The 22,200-nt window shown below is 42.1% G+C and overlaps 2 protein-coding genes across 3 annotated transcripts; one reads left to right on the forward strand and one right to left on the reverse strand.

Annotated features, from left to right (window-relative positions):
* Positions 1-1,453: 1,453 nt before the first annotated feature.
* On the forward strand, positions 1,454-6,635 carry gsg1 (germ cell associated 1). The gene is made up of 5 exons (XM_086184947.1): positions 1,454-1,780; positions 5,104-5,151; positions 5,254-5,418; positions 5,516-5,627; positions 5,810-6,635. The coding sequence occupies exons 1-5, from the start codon at positions 1,486-1,488 to the stop codon at positions 6,276-6,278; spliced, it is 1,089 nt and encodes a 362-aa protein (XP_086041073.1). The 5' UTR covers positions 1,454-1,485; the 3' UTR covers positions 6,279-6,635.
* Positions 6,636-7,397: 762 nt separating this feature from the next.
* On the reverse strand, positions 7,398-12,001 carry emp1b (epithelial membrane protein 1b). 2 transcript variants are annotated; one of them, XM_086185666.1, is made up of 6 exons: positions 11,895-11,978; positions 11,142-11,271; positions 10,229-10,311; positions 9,564-9,672; positions 8,307-8,447; positions 7,398-8,182 (listed from the first exon to the last, which is right to left on the reverse strand). In XM_086185666.1, exons 3-6 carry the CDS (start codon positions 10,304-10,306, stop codon positions 8,022-8,024), a joined length of 489 nt encoding a protein of 162 aa, XP_086041792.1. In that variant the 5' UTR covers positions 10,307-10,311; positions 11,142-11,271; positions 11,895-11,978; the 3' UTR covers positions 7,398-8,021. The 2 variants fall into 2 exon arrangements, with proteins under 2 accessions (XP_086041792.1, XP_086041791.1); XM_086185665.1 differs by lacking the exon at positions 11,142-11,271 and having other exon boundaries at positions 11,895-12,001.
* Between the last annotated feature and the right edge of the window lie 10,199 nt (positions 12,002-22,200).

Raw genomic sequence — 22,200 nt, forward strand, 5'->3', positions numbered from 1 at the left:
ATTACAAAAGGTAAGCACTGGGGTCATTTTCCAAGTGGACACATGAAAAAAACCCACTCTTAGAGCTTTCTCGTGTGAAGTCACCACCTCTCCACTCATTGCCATCACAGAAAATTACGCATGGCACTGCAAAGCAGTATTACTCGTGTAATACTGTGTACGTGCTGTATTTCTCACCATGTCAAAGGTCATATTAATTTTGAAATCAACAGTGTTTGATGCTTTTAGAGGCAGGGGAGTACTGTGACATGGGACAGACGAGGGGAGATGAATGGGTGACCGGATGAGTGAACCTAAATGAAAACAGATGGAACAGATTTGTCTGTTTTGGATTTATATGGATTAAAGAAGAGTGTGGGTGTGAGTGTGTTTGTTATATTCTCAGTGTGTGTGACCGCTGGGTTGGATCATAAAGAGTGACAGTTGCCTCTCACGCTCACTATCTGATGACGAGGGCGAGCAGATGGGTAGAGGAGCAGGGCTGCAGGTTTCTACCACCTCACTCCATGTTGAACTGATGACCAACTGAGAAGGGCTGGAGGAGGTGAGTGGGGTTTTGTTTCAGTCAACCACTTTATGTCGCAGCAGTTTCCTCTATATTCCGTGCCTTCACCCATCGTTCGTGTCCTTTCTGCCACTTTTTTCGTTCCCTAAATGCGTTTAGTCATGTTGCACCTTCACCTCCAAACACCTCACTAATAATCTCAAGCAAATACACAACGCTGTTTTTCTTGGGAAACTAGTAATAGGCTGGTTGTGACGCTAAAGTTACGTCGATGACCATTTCTAGTTTCTTAGTTGTGTTATATTCCACCTTAAGTGCTAGCATTAGGGCTGTGTGTAGGTACGGACCTCATAATGTAATGTTTCATGATGTACTGCGATACAATATGATGCAGTAAATATTACTATATGTGATTCACCGAATATTCATCCATCCATTTTCTATACCGCTCATCCATTAAGGGTCGCAGTGGGACCAGAGCCTATCCCAGCTGACACTGGGCCAGAGGCGGGGTACAGGCTCAGTATCTTGCTCAAGGATACTTTGTCCTGGGATTTACCGAATATGAATATAAAATACACCAGGAAATACAGCTTTCTGTATACAACATAGGTAGTCAAATAATATGCACTTTCTTTTTATAATTCAAGAGATAAATACTGTCAAAACTATTTTATCTATGATTTCCATTCCAGCTTCTCAGAATGAAAAGTTGCACACTATCACTGATTACACTGAAAAGGAGCTGCAAAAACATACATCGGTTATGATATAATTTTATCACAATATATCGCGATGGAGTATTAATACTAGCTGATGTAATATTGACACTTTACGGCTGAACAAAAAAAAAATGCTGAATCATTTTCATTGGATAGCCCCAGCCAGCATGTTTTGCATTTGGCCAGCTCTGCATATCTGTCCGTCAACACTCTTTTATATCCCTACCCCAGCCTGAGTCTGACTTGAACCGCAGCGTGATGGCGTTCCTGCAGCAGATGCGCTCCCCTCGCCTCTCCTTCATTCAGACCCTGGCTTCTCTCTTCCTGGCTGCCTTGGCTCTCACGTCCTCGTATTGGTGCGTGGGTAAACAGAAGGTGCCCAAACCGTTGTGTTCACCCACCAAGCACAGCAAATGCATTCCGGTCCCCGGTGTGTCCAACTCCTCCAGCATCCAGTTCTCTTGGGAGACAGGCGATGACCGCTTTGTCTTCCCCACCTTTCACACTGGCCTGTTTCTCACCTGTGAGGAGAACATCTACACGGACGCATGGGGTGAGAGCGGAGCAATATCAACAGTCCAGTCTGTCAGCTTCAAATGAGATACCTCACTGAAAGGGCAAAGGTCAAACCCACTCATTTTCTTCATAAATTGGTGTGATGCTGAAAGGCCAGCAGAGCAGAGTTATTTACAGAGTCGTGTGTACAGTCTGCAATCATTATCATTGTGAGGGATCTGAGAGGCAGGCGCCCTTCATATGTGCATATCAGATCCTCTGTGTGTGTGTTTTTGAGAGGATATTCCCAAGGTGAGGATCCGCACAGAAACAGGAAGTGGCACCGGTGCGGCAGACAATAATATAGGTCATTGGGGGAGAGAGTAAATCCAAGTGATAATGTGAATTGAGGTCTCGGCTGGGTGTGTTAATTTGTATTTGTCAGCGTATGTCTGTCTGTGAGTGTGTACTTGGCTACGCGCTCAACCCAAAGAGGATTATCATTACTGTGTGTTCTGCTCGCAGAGATTTAGACTTCAACAGCATGACTCAATTATGGATTAGGAAGCAAGGGAGAGAAAGGTTAATAGGATTCACCAACATCAGCTGTGTTTTCACTGTCTCATTCAGAGCTGACTTGCAACTGATTTGAAGGTTTCGCTGATATGAAGTTCAGGGGCAGAGCCATTCTTTTCCACTTTCTTTAATGTTGCACGTGATAAAGCATGTTTGATATTTCCATTAGTGTTTAAGGAAAGATTTCAAAAAGCCAAGATCCAAGCGGGTGTATTGCTGTGCCAGATGAGTTACATGATACCGTTGGTGTGGCAGTGCATTTGTTCTCATGAACCATCCTATGTGATGTGATCAAGGGGCAGGCAGATTAAGAACAGTTAGTATTTATACCGTCATTTATTCGTGTTTATCAACACTCATGGTGTCTGGACTTTAAGAGAATTTACTGAAGCAAAAGAAAAAACCATCTTCATGACGTTCTGTAATGACAAGAACACGGCAAAATATGTTGGGTTTTTTTACGAAACACCGCTACGCCGCATCGGAGCTGCCCTTTGATTTTTCGGCTATATGACATCATCCCTTCACCGTTTCATGCTGTTAGACGTTTGTGTCAAATTTTGTCATAATTATTAGCACGTGAATAGACTCGCGGCCGGTTATTTGTGCAATCGCTATGGCTGTGGCCTTTGAACCGCATAACTCTAGATACATGTTCCTCCAATTCAACAAGATTTGAAGACCGTGTAGCACCTTAATGTGACCTTACAGTGACATTTGACCATCAAAAGCTCTCTTCCTTCATTCATCCTTGAGTCCAAGTGGAGGTTTGTCTTAGATTTGAAACATTTCCCTCCAGTTAACACTGAGGTATTGCCTCAATGAGAAGGGACAACCCAAGAACAGTTGCCAGTGTGGAGAAAGAATCTCACTGTGAACAGATCAGCACTTCCCCGTGATGTCTTCAAAATTAAATGTGTCGTGCAAATTCTCTTTTTCAAAATCCCTTTAGAAAAGTGCTGATTTACAGACCAGACAGCAGTGACGTAAACTGTCCTCTTGGCCGGATGATGAGCCTCAGGCCCTGGCAGCAGCTCTCTCTGCCTCCCACCCAGCTAACTGTTAGTTGACAGCCAAGCCCGATTGACGAATCAGTTTGTGTTGGTCTGATCTAGGGGTGGGAATTGATATGCTTTTATCAATATGGATGCCATTGTCGATTCTGCCTATCAGTCCAATTCCTTATCAATTCTTGTGTCGATTCCTGAGCAGGTCATTGAGTGGCAAAAAAAGGAGCTCTACACAGTCTTCCGCACCAAAAGCAACACTTTATTTCTTTCTCTTGCAAGGCGACGGCGTGCTAATGCAGGATATTTCATGTGACCGTTGTCGTTGTCAACGGAGGAGCTTGTTTGGCCAGCAACATTAGCGCCCGTACGCAGGCGGTCAAACACATGGCATTCTCGTAATTTAACACTGTGCCTGGTGGACAAATGCTCCCTCATGTTGCTGGCATTCCCACCTCTGTGCGATATCACAACATTGCACCGGTCGCATAAGGCAGCATTTTTGTCGCGTTTCGTGAAATGGAGCCAGACTTTATATCACTTCCTCCTCTCCTTGATGCTGCTAAAAATGGTGGATACGGACGTGATGCTGCTGCCTCTCGTAGTCTGATTCGTCGCAGTGTGACGCAACGTACCGCGACGCAAAATTTCAGGAAAACCAGAAAACATTATGCAAGGAAATGAGAGAATCGTCAAGACGAATTGATCACATTGGAGGTGTACAATTCTGATGGAATTGATTAGTTGTCACCGGTTCTGACTCAGAACTGGTTATCGATTCCCATCCCTAGTCTGGTCATAGCTGGTATATTACTGGTTTCCACAGCAGGTCGGTTTGGTTTCGTGGGTTGCCATTTAATCGATTAGTCTGGTGAATAAGATGACAGTAGCACACACTGTTGCTTGTGTAGTTGTGCATTGGGCTGTGATGATTACAGTGCATGAACAATGACCAGCCTCTTACACATGAAGTGAACCCAGATCACACATACTCAGGTCATATACCAGCTTTTGACTTACTTCTTGTTTTGGATATTTATTATTTAGAAATATTAATCAGACATATTGGTATGTCTTTAACATTGAAGCTAGGGCTAGTTTTGTTTTTTGATGTCTAGTAAATTCTTTAGAAATATATTTCTTCACACAATTTTAGACAGTTCATATGTTTGAATGCGTCCGCCAGCAACAGCAGTTTTTAGACTGTCCCTCTGTCCCATTTTTGTTAACAAAATATCCCAGAAAATTGTCTTGATGGATTTTTCAGATTTGGCTCAAACCTCCACTGGGACAAAAAGATGACCTGAAAAAATGTTGAGAGGCAAAACTGGAGGCCACCCTGACGGGCATATGGAGGAACACAGCCAAAAGAAATATCCAAGCCTGTTTGATGGCTTTAGGTGCAGATAAAGGCTACTGGCCTCGGCAGCTACTGGCTGAGTGTAACTCTTGTATGAACATTGTCCTGATGTAACAATATTTCTTATTACTTCACAATAAGCCTCCTCTTATAAAGGAGTAACAAATGGTTGTGAACGTGTTTTAATTGCAGTCACAAAGCATTAGAAAACAGTTGTAAATGACTTGTAAATGAACTTATTTCCCATGCGTCAATGCAGGGTCACATTTGAAGATGAAAGTACGCAACACAACTGCATTATTATCCCTCTAGACATCAAGATCTGCTGGCCTATTGAACCAACACCTTACCTTGCTGTCATAGTTACTATGCCAAGTGTTTACACCTAACAAATGTATCATAAAGCTATTTTTATATGGACGCGCTTTTTATTCCTAGAGGAGAAGTGCCGAGGGTTTCATACTTTGACGCCAGGATCTGAAAAAGGTAAATGAATTCATTGAGTTTGCTTGCATTCGTGAGGGCACTTTGTTGTGATTGATTGTTTGAAATCATCGTATCATTCTTTCTTTAACGCATTCTCCTCAGCAATGATGTGGCTGTCACTGTCATTGGAGCTCATGTACATCGGCCTGCTCTTCATCAGCTGCATACTGCTGTCTTTGCAGTTGTGTATGAGGGCCTGGTTCCGCTCTACACAGCACTGGGGCCAGCTGCTGAACGCATTTGCTGCTGTCTTCACTGTTTTGGGAGGTACAGCAGCACTTTGAAAGAATATGACTGTAACCACAACAAAAAATAACCAGCAGAGCTTCATTAGAATTATTTAATTTGGTTTGTGTGTTCACAGGTCTGCTTGGGATGGTGGGTCACATGATGTTTATGCAGGTGTTTCAGACCACAGTCTCAATGGGACCAGAGGACTTCAAGCCTCACAGTTATGGCTACTCATGGGCATTTTAGTGAGTTCATCACCCATGCTGTAAATACGCATGGCAGTCGTTTAAATCTCATCCACAAGGACAGAGTAGGAGTGGTCACTCAGACTGTTAAAGGCAGTTCTTTCTCTATATTGGATAGATCTGAATAACTTTGGCCCCTGTCAATGATTACAACTCCTGTTTCTCTGCTCTTTCTCCATCAGCATGGCCTGGCTAGCCTTTACTGTTTGCATGTCAGCTGGCGTCTCCACCCTGAACAACTACACGAAGAAGGTGCTGATGGTGGGACCCAGACGTAGCTCGAACCTCAACCCCTGCAGCTTTAACTTTGTGGGGCTACTGCCACCAGTTCCTTATTACACCCCTCCAAACACGGCCATCACCCATGTCTATCCTCAGCCGACCCCCCGGGTCTCCCATTTATCCCCCTACTATGAGCCCCCATCGCCAACATCACCAACCTCCACGCCAAGGCTCACACACTCTCACCCTATTTCTCTCCCCCACTCTCAATCCTTTCCTCCTCCTCCCTCCCACCCTGCACCTGCATCCCCCTTCCACCGCTTGTCCTTTTCCTCCCCATCTCCCTCTCCAAAATCATCTGCACTGCCAAGACACCAGGAGAATATCTCCTCCCATTTCAAGCCAGAGGAGGACTATAGCCCACTTTGAACTGTGAATCCAGACTGGAGGTTTCATGGCCAAAGGACCCCTGCCTATTTTGGAAGTGTATCTCTGTATTTGTAATACTCTTGTAATGTGCTATGAATTTAGACAGTTCTTCACCCATTGATAAAATAAAATTGGCAATTGTAGAGGCGTGGACATAGACATTCATGTTCAGCCTCGCTAGCAACCATCTTCTAAACTGAGCAGTAAAGAAGTGTTTCATATACCGCATGACTACTAATACTGTTAGGTAGTACTTAGGAAGCTTAACATCACCATGCTAACATGGTCACAAACATAGTGCAAGTTTGTGTATGTGTGTGTGTGTGTATGTGTGTGCTTGCATTATAATTTATCCATCCATCCATCCATTTTCTTCCGCTTATCCTGTTAAGGGTCACGGGGGGTGGAGCCTATCCCAGCAGCCCTCAGGTGAGAGGCGGGGTTCACCCTGGACAGGTCGCCAGTCCATCTCAGGACCAACACATAGAGACAGACAACCATTCACACTCACAGTCACACCTACAGTCAATTTAGAGTATCAATCAGCCTCGTCCCCTCTTGATGTCTTTGGACTGTGGGAGGAAGCTGGAGTACCAGAGAGAACCCATGCAGGTTTGACCCGGGGCTCACACCCAAAACCTTCTTGCTGTGAGGCGACGGTGCTAACCACTGGACAACCGTGCTGCCATAATATAATTTTATGATTTTTTTAATTTGTAATTTTATTCTTTACACACAGTCATCACAAATGAAGGTTAAAAAAAACCCCAATAATGATACCTCCAATAATTGGTTGGAATTCTAGTTTTAATATTGTAAAAATCATTGTTATCCATGATGAGAAATATAATTGGAGAAAATAAAACAGCGTTGGACATACAAAGCATGATGGAAACAAAACATATTTACATATCATAAACTAAAGCATATGCAAAGCCTGATAATTGAAAGGTTGATAAGATATGATGTCTTTATTCATGTTAGGGTGAAATTACAGCCTGACAAAATATTTTATTATGGAATCACTGTGATACATTGTTTGCTGAACTAAACTGCTGCTACTTACTGCTCTAAAGTCCATTACTTTGACCATTTTGTCATCGCACTTTTACTCTGAAATCAGTTCAGCTTAGCTTTATTAAAAATTTAAACACTCTATCATTGCATATTCATATCATTAAATTAAACACAAATCTATAACATCATAAAGATATTTTTGAAGAGACTTTAAAGACTTGGGGGGGGGGGGGGCAAACAATAAACTCACCCCTTTTATCCACTCCTAACATGTGTAAATGTACAAAAAAAAAAAAAGCCAGACACATTGATAGATCTTAATTTATCATAGCATCTTTTTCACGTTAGTTTTTTGTTGTTGTTGTTTTTTTTTGTTTTTTTTTTAGTCCAGTTAACAAAAATATTCTGAATCCATCCAGGAAATCCAGCCCAAATTCTGGATTGAAAATAACTTTACACTCAAATACATCTGTGATTGATTGAGCTGCAGAAATAATACACTGACTCACCGCAGACTCATTTAAACACAAGTGTGTATTTGAATAGATCGGCAAGGCTGTCATCCATGGATGGATATACACAAGCAGCTCAAATCCGATTTGCTCTCACAGAACATGCCGCCAATGTCCACAGCTGGTAGAGCTGTCATTTGCTGACTGAAACCATGTTTTAGCTGACAGTGTAGATCCATCCAAGGATTTCAGGCTGGTTACGCTAGTATTCTTCTCATGCAGTTTTCTTGCGTAACACAAAGTAGGTGATGGAGGAGATGAATGTGAGGGCGAAGGAGATCCATGCCAGGATGTAGCAGTGACCATACCAACCGGAATTCTCATTGATGTGGAAGCGATCTGTGTAGATGGAGGCTGCGATCATGATGCACAGGCCTGGAGGGGAGGGAGACATGGACATTTGTGAGGGAGCTGGGTGCTGGAGGAGGGAAATAAAAATGGAAAGAGCAGGATGCAAAAGGGAGATGAAGACCATGGTGTCTAAGGAGAAAGTACTCACAGGCAAGGAATTGAAAGGCTCCGGAGATGGTGAACCTTTGGCCCTTTTCCAAGGTGAAGAGCTGGGCTACAAACACAAAGATGCCGAGGATGGAGAATATACAAGCAAGCACTGAGCTGGCTTGCACTGCCTGAAGATAATCTGCAGGGGGCGCCAGAGAGGATAAACAGTGATTATGCTACAAGTGCATGTGTATAGTGACACTGTCACACCTGTCAGTGTTGCAGTGCTGAATGGTGCATTCAAGTACAAGAAATGCTCCAGTTTTTAAAAACATTTGTTCTAAAATACATTTTTATACATTTTGACTGTCTAGGATTGAAATATGGTGATACTGCACAATAGAGGAAATGAGATGTAAATATCAAACCCTACTTAAACTTTTACATTTATAATTTCTCTCTTGGTATTATATGGCATCATAATTCTGAGCAATGCTATTCTGCAGTGTATTTTCTTATCGCTGCCAACACCACAACATAAGGTTTCGGTCGCATGATGAAAAATCACAATAATAGGCAGCAAATAAGACACAACAGAACAGCATTCGCCACAAAAAACAAAGGTATTTTTGATAAGTCGAGATTCAAATGGAAATTTCACAACACCTGATGAAATAGTTGATGAATAGCACATGTGTCACAGTGTTACTTTTGGCAGCTAGTTTTGAGTTTAGTCCAGAGTCAAGTGTTCTTTTGTTATTTAGTCTGTTTTAACAGACAAGAAATCTGCCGATTTAGTCAAAGAAAACTTTACCATTTTTGTTTTGATTTAGCCCATGAAAACTGACCTTAATTCTTTGTGCTGAGCCTTAATGTGCCCAATGTGTCTTTTGGGGCAGCTGATTTTAATTTAGTCTTTCAACTAAGATGTACTTTATATAGTTTTAGTCTCTTAGTTATTTGATTTTTTTTTTTTTTTAATAATTGTTGTCTCATTTCAGTCAACACAAATTCTTTGACATTATATTCTCATTAGTCAATTTAATCAGTCTTGTTTGGGTTAACAAAATCGACACTAGTCGCAGATCTCAAATAAGTGAGGCACAAGGAGTGTAAATTGGTATTGTGATGCAAAAAAATCCATGTTTTCTATGTGCTTGCAGGTGATTTTATTTTGGGATCTTTCTGTATTGACTTGTAAAAATATCTGGGATAATGTCTCCATTCCTCTAGTTCATTTAACTTTATTAAGATGTAAATAGCACTTTGAGTACTGTGTGCATGCATGGAAACAGGTTCTACTGGTGTGTCTTACCCTGTGGGTAGTTGAACTCTGTGGGAAGATCAGTGTAGTTCCATATTCCATTTTTAAAAACCCACCGGGCCCAGACATCAGTGGAAATGGTTTCAGTCACCCACCATGCCTGAGGAGGAGGGAATGAGAATAACTGATAGTTTCGTGGACGTCGGAAGCCTTCTCATCACAAAAACATGAAAATGAATTAATCCATATGAGAGGAACGAGGAAAAAGAACTGGTGTGACTTCAAACGTGACAGCACAGACCGCGTGTGTGTTCTATCCTTGTGTCGGCATGTATGAGGAAGGAATGCATCGGTCAGTGTGGCATTCCACAAGTAACACTCTGGAATGCAATGCTCACAACAACACTGGCAAGAATGTCACATATTTATGTATGCATGTCTAGTATGTGCAGGCTCAGTGTCTTACCTCACCTGTAGTCCAAACACACACACACACACACACACACACACACACACACACACACACACACACACACACACACACACATATACACATACTATCGGGGGTGACAGAACTAGAATTGTGGCTCACTCAGCTGTCACCGGAAAAATGTCAAATATTTAGACCTTAGAGGAAGCATGGACCACTGACAGCAAGAACAAAGATTTTGTGTGTTTGCTGCACAGGTATGTGAATATAAGACTTCAGCCCTTACATTGTCGATGGTAGCCACCAGGAGGAGGATAATGCCTATAATATGAAGGGCAAAGATGGCAGCCAAGAGGATCAGCATGATGACTGTGGTGGAGAGAGAGAGGGAGGGAGGGAGAGAGAGAGAGAGAGAGAGAGAGAGAGAAGGAAAAAACTTGTTATACCACTTTCCACACTTTATTATGCTGTTATGCTGGATGAATGTAAGTGACTGGAGGGCTAACTCATTTACAAATAACAGACATACATACACTGAATCAAATCTATCTGACTAAGTAGGAAAATCAAATATTGCTTTTCATGAAAAAGCCAGTGGTATCTCTCTCTCGCTCTCTCTCTCTCTCTCTCTCTCTCTCTCACACACACACACACACACACACACACACACACACACACACACACACACAAACACACTCATTAAAAGCAGTAAGTCCAAAATTTGGCACCATCTCAGGGCGTGGCTTCTCGAATTCTAATTACTTCCTGTTCTAACACACTGCAAGTGACATGGCGTGTGAAAATGGCGCAAACTCATGTTCGTATCAAGAATCAAGAAGGAGATAAATACAGAAGTGTAATTAGAGCGACAAAATTCACTTCATCCCTGACCAAAGACAAACAGCCGGTAACAGGAAGGAGTTTTGTTCATGGCGGGCAGATGAGTTTGGACTTGTCTTGTGCTTCCAAGACCTGCCACTCCTTAAAATAACTCTAGAGATTACCTGCCATTCCCCTGCCTAACTGGCCCACATCCAAACCCCTCAGTTTGAAATGTTAACATGTGCGTCTCCCAAACAACTCTTGAGAATCGTTTCCTCAGCAGTCACTCTTGTATTCGGTATTTTCTGCCAATATGTGTATATGCATATGTACATGTCAAAGATTTTACCAGTGTTTTCTTTTTTATTGGAACTAACTTTGTATTCAGAAAGGAGGCTATACTGGGTGTGAACAGAGGAAGAGAGGCACATCTGGAATGTGCTGGTTCTCTCCACGGTAAAGGAGTGGTCAAAGGCTGGGCCAGCTCCCTCTCCTTCACACGCAACCCTGCACATACACAGACAGAGCGCCACTGAGATGGCGGTACACGTGTATTCATGCCTGTCACTTCATTTACGTTCGCTTTCCCTCTGTTGATCTCCATTTAACAACAACAGTGAACCGATAGATTGAGTTTCCAAATATTTGCTCTGTATAATTTCTGCCTGGAGCAGTAGATGCGCTCAAATACAGACGTGCCCTTCAGATGTTTTCTACGAGAAGACAAAAGTTTGATGAAAAAACTTCAAGTGGACAAGAATACCAAGCAGCTTGAGCAATTGGATGCTTCGGTTTGGATTTTGAATACTTTGGGAAGTCTCTCTGAGGCTGCCATAGTTACCGACCAAAAAAACAGAGCACATGACTATTTTTAGGAATGTTTTGAAACAAAAAACATAAAAAGTTGCCTTTTAAATAATTAAGCACATCTGGAAGGCACCTGGCTCCTAAGTCGATTAAGTTCTACGACAAAGATGGTGGTGAAGATAAACAGGTCACTCACTGGGAGGTGCCTTCACACCTGCTTTAACTTCACTTATAATGTTAAAAATACAAATTACATACCACAGTTTCAGCAAATTGTAAGAGATAATACACTGAAAAGACAGATGAAAAAATCTTTGACTTACTGTTAGGGGGCTGTCTGTCTCTTCAAGTCTAATTCCTCCTGCTCTCAAGGATCAAATATTAAGACTCAAAGTGTAAATGCACAAACATTAGAAACAACCCATCCACCTACTTTTGCCCTGCCCTCTTTTTTTAAAAGTCCACACCCCTTCTGCTTCCTGATACACAAACCTCTCTTTCCGTCTCTTCCCCACCTTCTCTACTCTTTTCCCCTGTCCCACCCCCTCTGTCTTCAGTGTACACACATGCAAAAGGAATACTAACCACAATTTCAACAACCTCTGTGGGCGAGGGGGTGTATTTTCCTTTGTATTTGATGCCTCATGTCTTTGTCACTCAGCTGATGGTGGTGATTTTGTCTGAGAGGGCTGCAGATGACTCACTGATGTTTGAGGGGGGAAACTCCCATAACAGTGGCAATGACAATGATTTGTAGCATGCTACCATGGTGACGGACCGCTCCAATCATAATCACATCATTGCTGTACCACATATAAAATACACAGGCACAGAAACGGTTTCTTCCTGATCGCCACCCTCTGTCTTTTCCCGCTTTTGTTACTGAGGAAGGAGTTGCAGGAAGAAGGAATGTTGTTGGTTGCAACGGAGAAGGAGGTGGGGGCAAATGAGTGCAAGTTGTAGCTTGAGTGTGAACAGAGGAAAGAGGAGGGAGGAAAAGGGGGAGGGATGCAGAAAGATGCAAAGGTAGAGAGAGATGGGGGAGAGCGTTCACATTGTTTTTAGTCAAACAATAATTACGCACAACACATTTTTATTGCTGGTGTTAATTAATGCGATTTATTGTTTCCAAAGAATCTGCATTATCATCTGTTGTAAAGTCATGCTCATTTATCTGAGAGAGAATTCAAGGACATTTCTGGTTCATCTACAAGTACAATAATCATAATCATAATCATAAACATTTGTTTTATATTCATACAGTGGCAGAATGTAGTAGAATTCCTGTGAGAAATCACTTAAAATAATCAAATCTAGATGAAATTAAAAAGTCCAAAAAGGTCCCTTACAGTAAGAGCCGAGCTAAGAGAAGATTAATGGATTTTTATTGAAGTAATCCTCAGACAGCAAGGCCAAAGAATATCACTTGAGCTTTCTGAATGTTTTACAAGGTTCAAACAATGCAGTTAAGTGAAAGCACACAGACATATTGTTTAAGCACATCTTATCCAGAAATGTCATTTTACGATGTGGCTTGAATGTGGCTGGTGTGGCTTTAAGAGTTTTGGGCAGAGAAAATGGTAATGCAGACTTTTTGTGTGTGTGTGTGTGTGTGTGTGTGTGTGTGTGTGTGTGTGTGTGTGTGTGTGTGTGCGTGCGTGCGCGTGTGTTTTAAAAAATAAGTCCTGGCAGAAAATTCAGTTGAACACACAAGTAGACAGTGAAGACTGAGGTCACTTGTTTGCTTCTGAAAAAATATTGCAAAACACCACCAGAGGTCTGAGTCAATGGTAGCTGCTCAGAAGAGTATCTGTTTAGTACCATGTCAGACTACCATGGTCTCAGTTATGAGTCAGAAGGACAAGAACAGGTTTTTAAAATAATTTACCTGCAAATGCAGTGCTTAGCTTATCTATGTTCCCAAGGTCTCATGGATGCTGATCCAAACCTCTAACCCTGCTAACCTGGTGCACTATGTTGAGCTGGGTGATATCAGACTGAGAGAGATCAGGTACATAGGATCTACCACATAAATCCAGAGAACAAAGGGCATAACAGACATAAGAATGAACCTTCAATCCAAGAAAAACTCGTAACAGCAGAGTGAAGACAAGTGCTTGAATGAGCAGGAAGGTCTCGGGAACTGAGAAGGACAGGTAAACTACACAGAAGAAGAACTAAAGATGAGGAACTAAACTGGTAAGCAGCTCGTGCCAAAGAAGGATGCATCAGAGAAGACAATCAAAAGACCAAAGGATTTAAATAAAACAGAACTAATTGTACAACACGACACTGAAGCAGCCAGGGAGCTGACACGCGCAAGTCTGATCAACGAATGAAAAACAGCAAAAAACTAGCAGCAACCATCATGCCCTGAGAGAGACTGGGAGCTGGAGGGTCTGGAGGCTGAGCCTTGGACACAGAGACCAATGACTGGAACTCATCTGACAGTTAAAGTCACTCTGGGGATCAGCACAATAGGCCAAGTCATCCTAACTGGGCATCATTGGGGATCTACTAGGGACAGGGAGTCAGCAAGGTTTGGCTAATTGTTTGGGGGAGAAGCTGGATGCTGCAAAGATTCCGTGAAACTGCCACCAGAGTTTGAAGCTAAAGGCTTGCAGGCAAGGGTATGCTAGCACCCCTGGATTTTAACCTTTTTGTTAATGCTTTCCCCACTGATGCCCATGTCCATGAGTTCAGGCACAGGCTGTGGGCTAGTAACATGGAGTGTATAGGCTCAAAGCTTGAGGCACAGGGGGCAAGCAGGACAGGCAAGCAAGACATGGTGCAGGCTAAATCCTACCAAGCCAGGGATCAGGCTTAATGGTAGTAGGATGGGATGCAGGCTGAAGACCAGCAGGCCAGATAAAGGCTGAAGGCAAGCAGAACAGGGTGCAAGCAAAAGGTTAGCAATATGGAGGGGCCAAAGGAAGGCTAGTAACCTGAATTCTAGCTATACTGCAGGCAGACTGAAGGCTAGCAGGCTGAAGTATAGCCAGTCTGGGAGCTGGCTGAAGGTTAGCAGTGCAGGGTGCAGGCTGAGGGCTAGTAGAATGGGATGCAGGCTGAACACAAGGAGGGTGGTGTGCAGGGGCTAGCAGTACAGGGTGCAAACTTATGGACAGGCCAAGAGGCCAGCAGAGGGTTTTGGCAGTGGAGAAGCCCAGAGGAGCCTAGCATCAAGAGAAACAGTTTGGGTTTTAGGATTGGGGATAGTAGGTTGGGGCTGGGGGGGGGGGGGGGGGGGGTGTCAGCGTCTTTCTGCCATGGTAGGCATCAATTTCCTAGTCTATGGCTTTTTCCATAAAAATCTGTGATGCCGAGGCACACTTCCCTTCAGTGTCTGAAGCCTTAGCAATGTTTCTCACATTTCATTTGCTCTTAAAGAAGGACTGTGAGTTTGCTTTTGTCCATAGTTAGTTAGATCCCCCTGCTACAGTGGTGTACAGGTGGATCCAGCAGGCAGGTATGACCTGAGGAACTGTTTTTACATGTTTCTTAAATTAAGGTTTCTAACTAAACTGAAGAAGTATCAGGGTAAGAGTGAACAAGCTAACTAAACAAACAAGACTTCAAAGCTAACCCTAATATCTCATGTCTAACTAACATCCAACAAAGACTAAAAAAAACACTTTGGAAAAAATACAATAGAACCAATAACCCAACAAGGAAGAAGTGGCAGGGACCTGATGAACACAAGGGCAGAAAATGACATGAAACACAATAAAATGCGTGAGTCAGAGTAGTTCAGACAGTTGATGCAGCCAGCCAAAGCTGAATTTTTGAACGAAATACTAATTCTGGCTTGATAATATCTGTAATTTCCATGATGATACTGTTAAGACATGGATAACAGAGTCAATATGCCAGCCATCTATTTCAGGGACATGAATCTATCATTTGTGCTCAACTGTTCAGGACATTGATCATTCCATTTTAAATTCTCAGATACTCATCAAAGTATCTTTTGAATAAATGCCTGAAATTCAGGTTTGGATTGCAGTTGTTTAATTCTCTCAAAATCAATCCATCAACAAACACCAAGCCAAAAACCTGTCAGCAACACAAACCGCTTCACCCGAGGTGAGAGGCAACTCCCTTCATGCGCCCAAGGTCAGGGCATGAGCTTATAGCAGGACATGGCTGATGTAATTGAATTTTAGATTAAATAAACAACAACAGCGTGATATTTGTGAAACTTTCTTGGGGAAGACACAGTCTTAAGATCATATGAAGAACAGAAAAAGAACAGTGAGAGCCGGATCAGGAACGAAGAGGTGAGAATGTGGTTGAACCAGATTGTGTTCTGGGCGTGTTGACTCCACCTATCAGGTGAAGGAGCCAAGGGTTTTAGTACACCATGAGTGCAGTACAGCACTCCCTGCAGCCTTTTGATAACTTAACTGAATACACAGAGACTTAGTGAATGAAACCATGCTTTTTGTCACTTGAGTTACGCAAGAATAGCCCTTTTTCAGTTCCTGCTATATTTTCAACAGGAATGCAGTGAGTCATGCATCAGTCATCTATCTTTTTTCTTTTTTTTCCAGACCAGAAACATTGTGGGTGTTGCTCTCACCACTGTCTGCCACGGTGTGTAGCAGGAGGGGTGGAGCAAAGGCTTGGCCGTAACATGTTTTCGAGATCCAAGCATAAGTCAATAACTCACATGCCTTTGTAATGATTGAGAAAGACCAATGGGGTGGCTTGCTCAACAATCAGCCCTTTGTCGTGCTGCATTCACTGATCAGTACTGGAAAAACCAGAGTCATGAAGGATCACTTGGAACACTTGTGATATTGTCTGACATGCCAAGTGCTGTGTGCACAAGTAGCAGAGATGATGCCGTAAAATAATTTCTCAGACTCATTCAGGGATGTTCTATTCGTTCCAATGTGGAGTTTCTTAACAGTGGGATCACTAAAGAGCTGAATGCAGGACCAAATCTGTTATTTTGGAGACAAAACTGAAAGGCGCAGAATGTAGTCATGCTATGAAGCCTGTGACATTTTCATTGCAGAAAATTCCAGCATGGCGACACCAACACAATTTTAGCAATGCTGTGGAAAAGTGAGAGGCAGAGAAACATAAATACAATTGTTGATGTTGAACTGTTTACGTACATTTTAAGTTTTAGGTGAGAAGGTACAAGTTTAAACTTTAAATCTGTTATGAATATGTAAATAAAGCCAGCAATTTGTTGTCATAAACCTCTGTCGGGCGTGGACCTTAAGCACTGACTGCCCTGTCACAGCTGATGGCGAGGGGCGAGGCATGCTAAATTAGCATGTTAGTTGCCCTTGCTAGTGGAACCTCACATCTCATGTTTAACCACAACAGAGACGTCTGAGCTAGCAGCAAATTTCAATGTGATATGCTGATGTAAGGCTGTTCTTTGGCGTTGGCCAATCAACTACGTCACTAGCATTTGGTCTGAACACACATTTGCACATTCATCTCTTCCATGGCAGTTGAATTGTGCTGAAAAAAACATCAGCTTCAACATATATTTCAGGTACACATGGTAACAAACAAGGCCATCGAAGAGCAAATAACTATTTATGGTTGTGTCACGGCATTAATCAAGAGTCTGGGGGAGTATTTCAACACAGTCTGTGAAACAAAGCCAGCACAGCAGTGTGTACATGCCAGGAGATTGAGCCCAACATAAGCAGAGTCACTGCTGCTTTACACAACAGTAAAGCTCTCTGTCTGTGGTTGACTTGTCTCACTGTGTTCATTGCTTTTTACACAATGTCCCACCCTGCCTTGAGATGTCTATATTCTTCGTTTTAATCACCTACACAAATATTTAATGTAAATACTGGGATTATTTATTAAGAGCTGACTGTGGAAGAGCCGACACAGGGGCTTTGTATTACCCCCCACCCCCCCAGCCCCCCAGCCCCCATCACTTCAGACTGTTGACCAAAAGGGAAAGCTGACCATCGCTTTTGTCCGTGTGTCTAGTGTCACCAGGGAGGTTTTCTTGCTACGTTACTGCACAGACACGTCACTAACCAGCACCTCACATACATGCCTGCATACTTGTATGCTTCCTATCTTTCTAGTCTATGTACACACATTTTTTACATACAAACTGCATACTCCTCATCCTTTATTGCCACAAGCACCCGAGAGGAAACACACATTTCTACTTACATCCTCTGCTTCTCCTGAAGGTTTATCAGTTTCATTTTCCACGAATGGCCCCTTACCAGCTGTGTCTGTGTCATGATCTTTTTCCCTACAATGACTCATTATTTGAAGGCAAACCCAGCCTCATCTCACATCCCTTTTCTCTTAGCATGAATAACCAATGGGGTCGCACAGGCTGCACGGTGGTGCAGTGGTCAGCACTGTCGGCTCACAGCAAGAAGGTTCCGGGTTCAAGCCCCAGCTTGAACACAGGATCTTTCTGTGTGAATCTGCATGTTCTCCCTGTTCCTGCGTGGGTTCTCTCTGGTACTCCAGCTTCCTCCCACAGTCCAAAGACATCAAGAGGGGACGAGGCTGATTGATACTGTAAATTGACCGTAGGTGTGACTGTGAGTGTGAATGGTTGTTTGTCTCTATGTGTTGGTCCTGTGATGGACTGGTGACCTGTCCAGGGTGAACCCCGCGTTTCTTGCCTGAAGGCTACTGGGATAGACTCCAGCCCCCCCCCCCCCCCCCCCCCAGCCCTTAACAGTATAAGACGTAGAAAATGGATGGATCTGAAACAGGGAGATCAAACTTTTAAACTTTTGGTGAATATGTCTTGGAGTTCCGGATGCTGGCAGATACTTCAAGGAATGGCTCATTTGGGGGTTTTGCTAAACTTCAACTGTATGGTTGGGCTGGGACATGGTGAGAGTCTGCCATCATGACGCAAGGTGGATGATATGCTTAGATATAGAGTATCATCTTAATGTGCAAAAAATGTATTATTATGCATCAACAAGATATAATCACGTTATATCCACATGAAAATAGTTTTGTTATAACATAAAAAACTCTTCTTAAAACAAGATATTTTCATGTTATAATGACATACAAACTTGTCACGTTACATCAGTATTAGACTATAACACTATTACATTAAAAATGAATTATCTGTTGTCCTTACAGCGTATTTCATGCAATGCCAAGATATTTTGTTATCACGAGACAAATTATTTTGTAACAACATATTTTCCTGTTAAGGCGGCTTGGCCTGGAGGTACAGGGGCTGTCTGAATGTGGCAAAACTGTAAAGTTTTTGCGTACCTCTAATGTAGAAGAGTGCTATATAAGAATGAGCCCTTTTATAACGTGATACAACAAGACAAGTGTCATGCTATAATGTGGCATGATTTTATGTTGTAAAAATGTGAATATTTGTTTATATAACACAAAAACAACTTGTTGAAGCGATCAGTCAACTTTTTACGATATATGTAATATTGATCCTTAATTCTTTTCATGGTGTGGCAGCTGCTGTAAGTATCTGCCTGATAAACTGGCTCAGAAGTGAACAGATGGGAGGAGAGGGAGAGAGACAGAGGTAAGCTTAATCAAGATCTAATTAAGACAAAATAGAAAACTTGCAAAACTTGTCGCTAAGAGAATAATCTATCTGTTTAAGCATTTGCATGTATTGGCTGCCTGCCTGTGGTTTAAATGAAGACAAGAAGGAGCAGATAGAGAAATCTACTATGAACCAGAGATACTGGATACTGTACAGTCGTTGTGAGCAGCTTTAATTTGAAGGCTGCAGCTCAGGGCAAACGCAGTATATGTCAGTTGTGTTGCCCAAGCTGCTATTTATGTTTAAAAAAAAAACCAAAACTCCTCTTATTTAGCCAAGCTGACCTGTTGCCATGGTTACTGACAAGGGGTTTTCATCCTTGATTTACTTCCTCACCCCGAATGCCCCCCCCCCCCCACAATACACTTCAGTTTCTCCTCACGTGAGTTCTTGTCCTCTTTGAGAACATAGCTGCTCCTCCTGTTTCCTGCTCAGTGCCACCCCTGTGTTTATGCCGCCCCCACAAAGCCTTGCGCTCTCAATGAAATCCAGACACTGTACTCTTGCTCTCAGTCAAAAGAAAACAACTTCAGACTGTAGCTAGGCAACTCCAAATATGAGTCATCTAACTGCCGCACCCGTCGTCAACTGACTCCCCCCCCATACACATGCGCTCACACACACACACACACACACACACTCATACATTCATAGTTTCAGAGCTCAGAGCTTCCTCATGAAGTGTAGTTTTGAAGCGCACACAAACTGTGCTACAGTGTGGTAAATCTGATTCCTTGTCACACTTCTCAACCCCAGCTTTGGGCTTGAGCTTGAAAGACTGCCTTTGCACTGATGCACTATGGTCAAAGAATAACCCTGCTGTCCTCAGTTAATAACATCGTGACCATGGTGATATGGCTGTTGATCGTGGCTTGGCAGAGTCACTGGTTGTCAGATGGGGAAGTTGGCAACTAACTTAGTAACTAACAGTAATTACCAACAGTAGTTGGCTGCATATTAAGTAGTTAAAATATACATTCAACTTTTATTTTTCATGAATAAATGGAGTTTGTTAAGCCTAAATGCTAACGTATATAATGACTGTAAATGATATGGTCACATTTGTGTGGTAAATTAATATTCTTCGGTGACTTATGACTCGCTTCGAATGATCAGATGATATATGCAGAGAGGAGCTTATCAAAAAAGATAGATGATAGATAGATAGATAGATAGATAGATGATAGATAGATAGATGATAGACAGATAGATAGATAGACAGATAGATAGATAGATAGATAGATGATAGATAGATAGATGATAGATAGATAGATGATAGACAGATAGATAGATAGACAGATAGATAGATAGATAGACAGATAGATAGATAGACAGATAGATAGATAGATAGACAGATAGATAGATAGATAGATAGATAGATAGATAGATAGATAGACAGATAGATGATAGATAGATAGATAGATAGATAGATAGATAGATAGATAGATAGATAGATAGATAGACAGATAGATGATAGATAGATAGATAGATAGATAGATAGATAGATAGATAGATAGATAGATAGATAGATAGATAGATAGACAGATAGATGATAGATAGATAGATAGATAGATAGATAGATAGACAGATAGATGATAGATAGATAGACAGACAGACAGACAGATAGATAGATAGATAGACAGATAGATAGACAGATAGATAGATAGATAGACCGATAGATAGATAGATCGATAGATAGATAGATAGATAGATGGATAGATAGATAGATAGATAGATAGATAGATAGATAGATAGATAGACAGATAGATGATAGATAGATAGATAGATAGATAGATAGATAGATGATAGATAGATAGATAGATAGATAGATGATAGATAGATAGATAGATAGATAGATGATAGATAGATAGATAGATAGACAGATAGATGATAGATGGATGGATGGATGGATAGATAGATAGATAGATAGATAGATAGATAGATAGATAGATAGATAGATAGATAGATAGATAGATAGATAAATACTCCACACACCATTCACTAATTCAAGACTTTGTGCAACACAGCATCCTCTAGTGGACAAAAAAGTTGACTGCGCAAAAGAATACATACAAATCAGACTGAATGTAGCTCGTGTTATTCAAAGCAGGGTAAAACCTAATTTCCTCTTGTATGCACCCCTCAATCTCACTGAGCTTTCATGAATATGTGCAGTTGCTGTAGAAGTTCTCAGATTCACAGCAAATACAGGTATATCTGCAAATGTACTAACAGTCTACTAAACAAACTCAGAGAAAGGGCCAAAGTTGTAGCAGATATATCATTCTAATTCTTGAACCTTGAATCAGTCCAGCTTCTAACAGTTGATGGGGTGAAGCTTTTAATTGGGCTCGCACAGTAAATCAGTTGAAAATATAAAAAAGTACTGCTACATTGCGATACCAATTAGCCATAACATTGTGGCACCTGTCACCGGGTGAGTTACATTGGGCAGCAAGTGAACATTTTGTCCTTAACATTGAGATGTTGGAAGCAGGGGAAAAAAAGGGGCAAGCATGTGGATCCAAGCCTCTTTGAAAAGGCCCAGATTGTGATGACTAGACTACTGGGTCAGAGCATCTCTCAAGCTCCGGGGCCTTGATGGGTGGTCCTGCTCTGAAGTGGTTAGTATCTTCCAAAAGTGGTCTACAGAAAGACACCTGGTGAATAGGCAACAGCTTCATGGGTGCCCAAGACTCCAAGATGTGTGTTGAGCGAAGGCAAGCCTGTGCTGTCCAATCCCATAGACGAGCTACTGAAACAAAAACTACAGAATAAGTTAAAGCTAGTTTTGATTGAAAGGTGTATTAGTTTTTGTTCATTATTACATACTACTATGTACCCACAGGCCTGACCCAAGCTGACCCCTTTCTACCCCAACAGTGGCCACAGAGGACAGGTGAGCATCAGAGCTAACAACGGAACAATGAAACATGTTTTCCTCTGTATCATGTGGATGGCCAGATGTTTGGGTTTGGCCTACCTTGGAAAGTGATGGCACCAAGACGCAATGTGGGAAGAGGATCAGCGGCAGTGTGGCTCTCTTCTGCTGGGAAACCTTGGGTCCTGCCACTCAT

The sequence above is a fragment of the Aulostomus chinensis genome, chromosome 18 (genome assembly GCF_037954235.1).
Source record: "Aulostomus chinensis isolate RoL2024-O1b breed Wild chromosome 18, RoL_Achi_v1.0, whole genome shotgun sequence".
In the NCBI taxonomy this organism is placed as follows: Eukaryota; Metazoa; Chordata; class Actinopteri; order Syngnathiformes; family Aulostomidae; genus Aulostomus; species Aulostomus chinensis.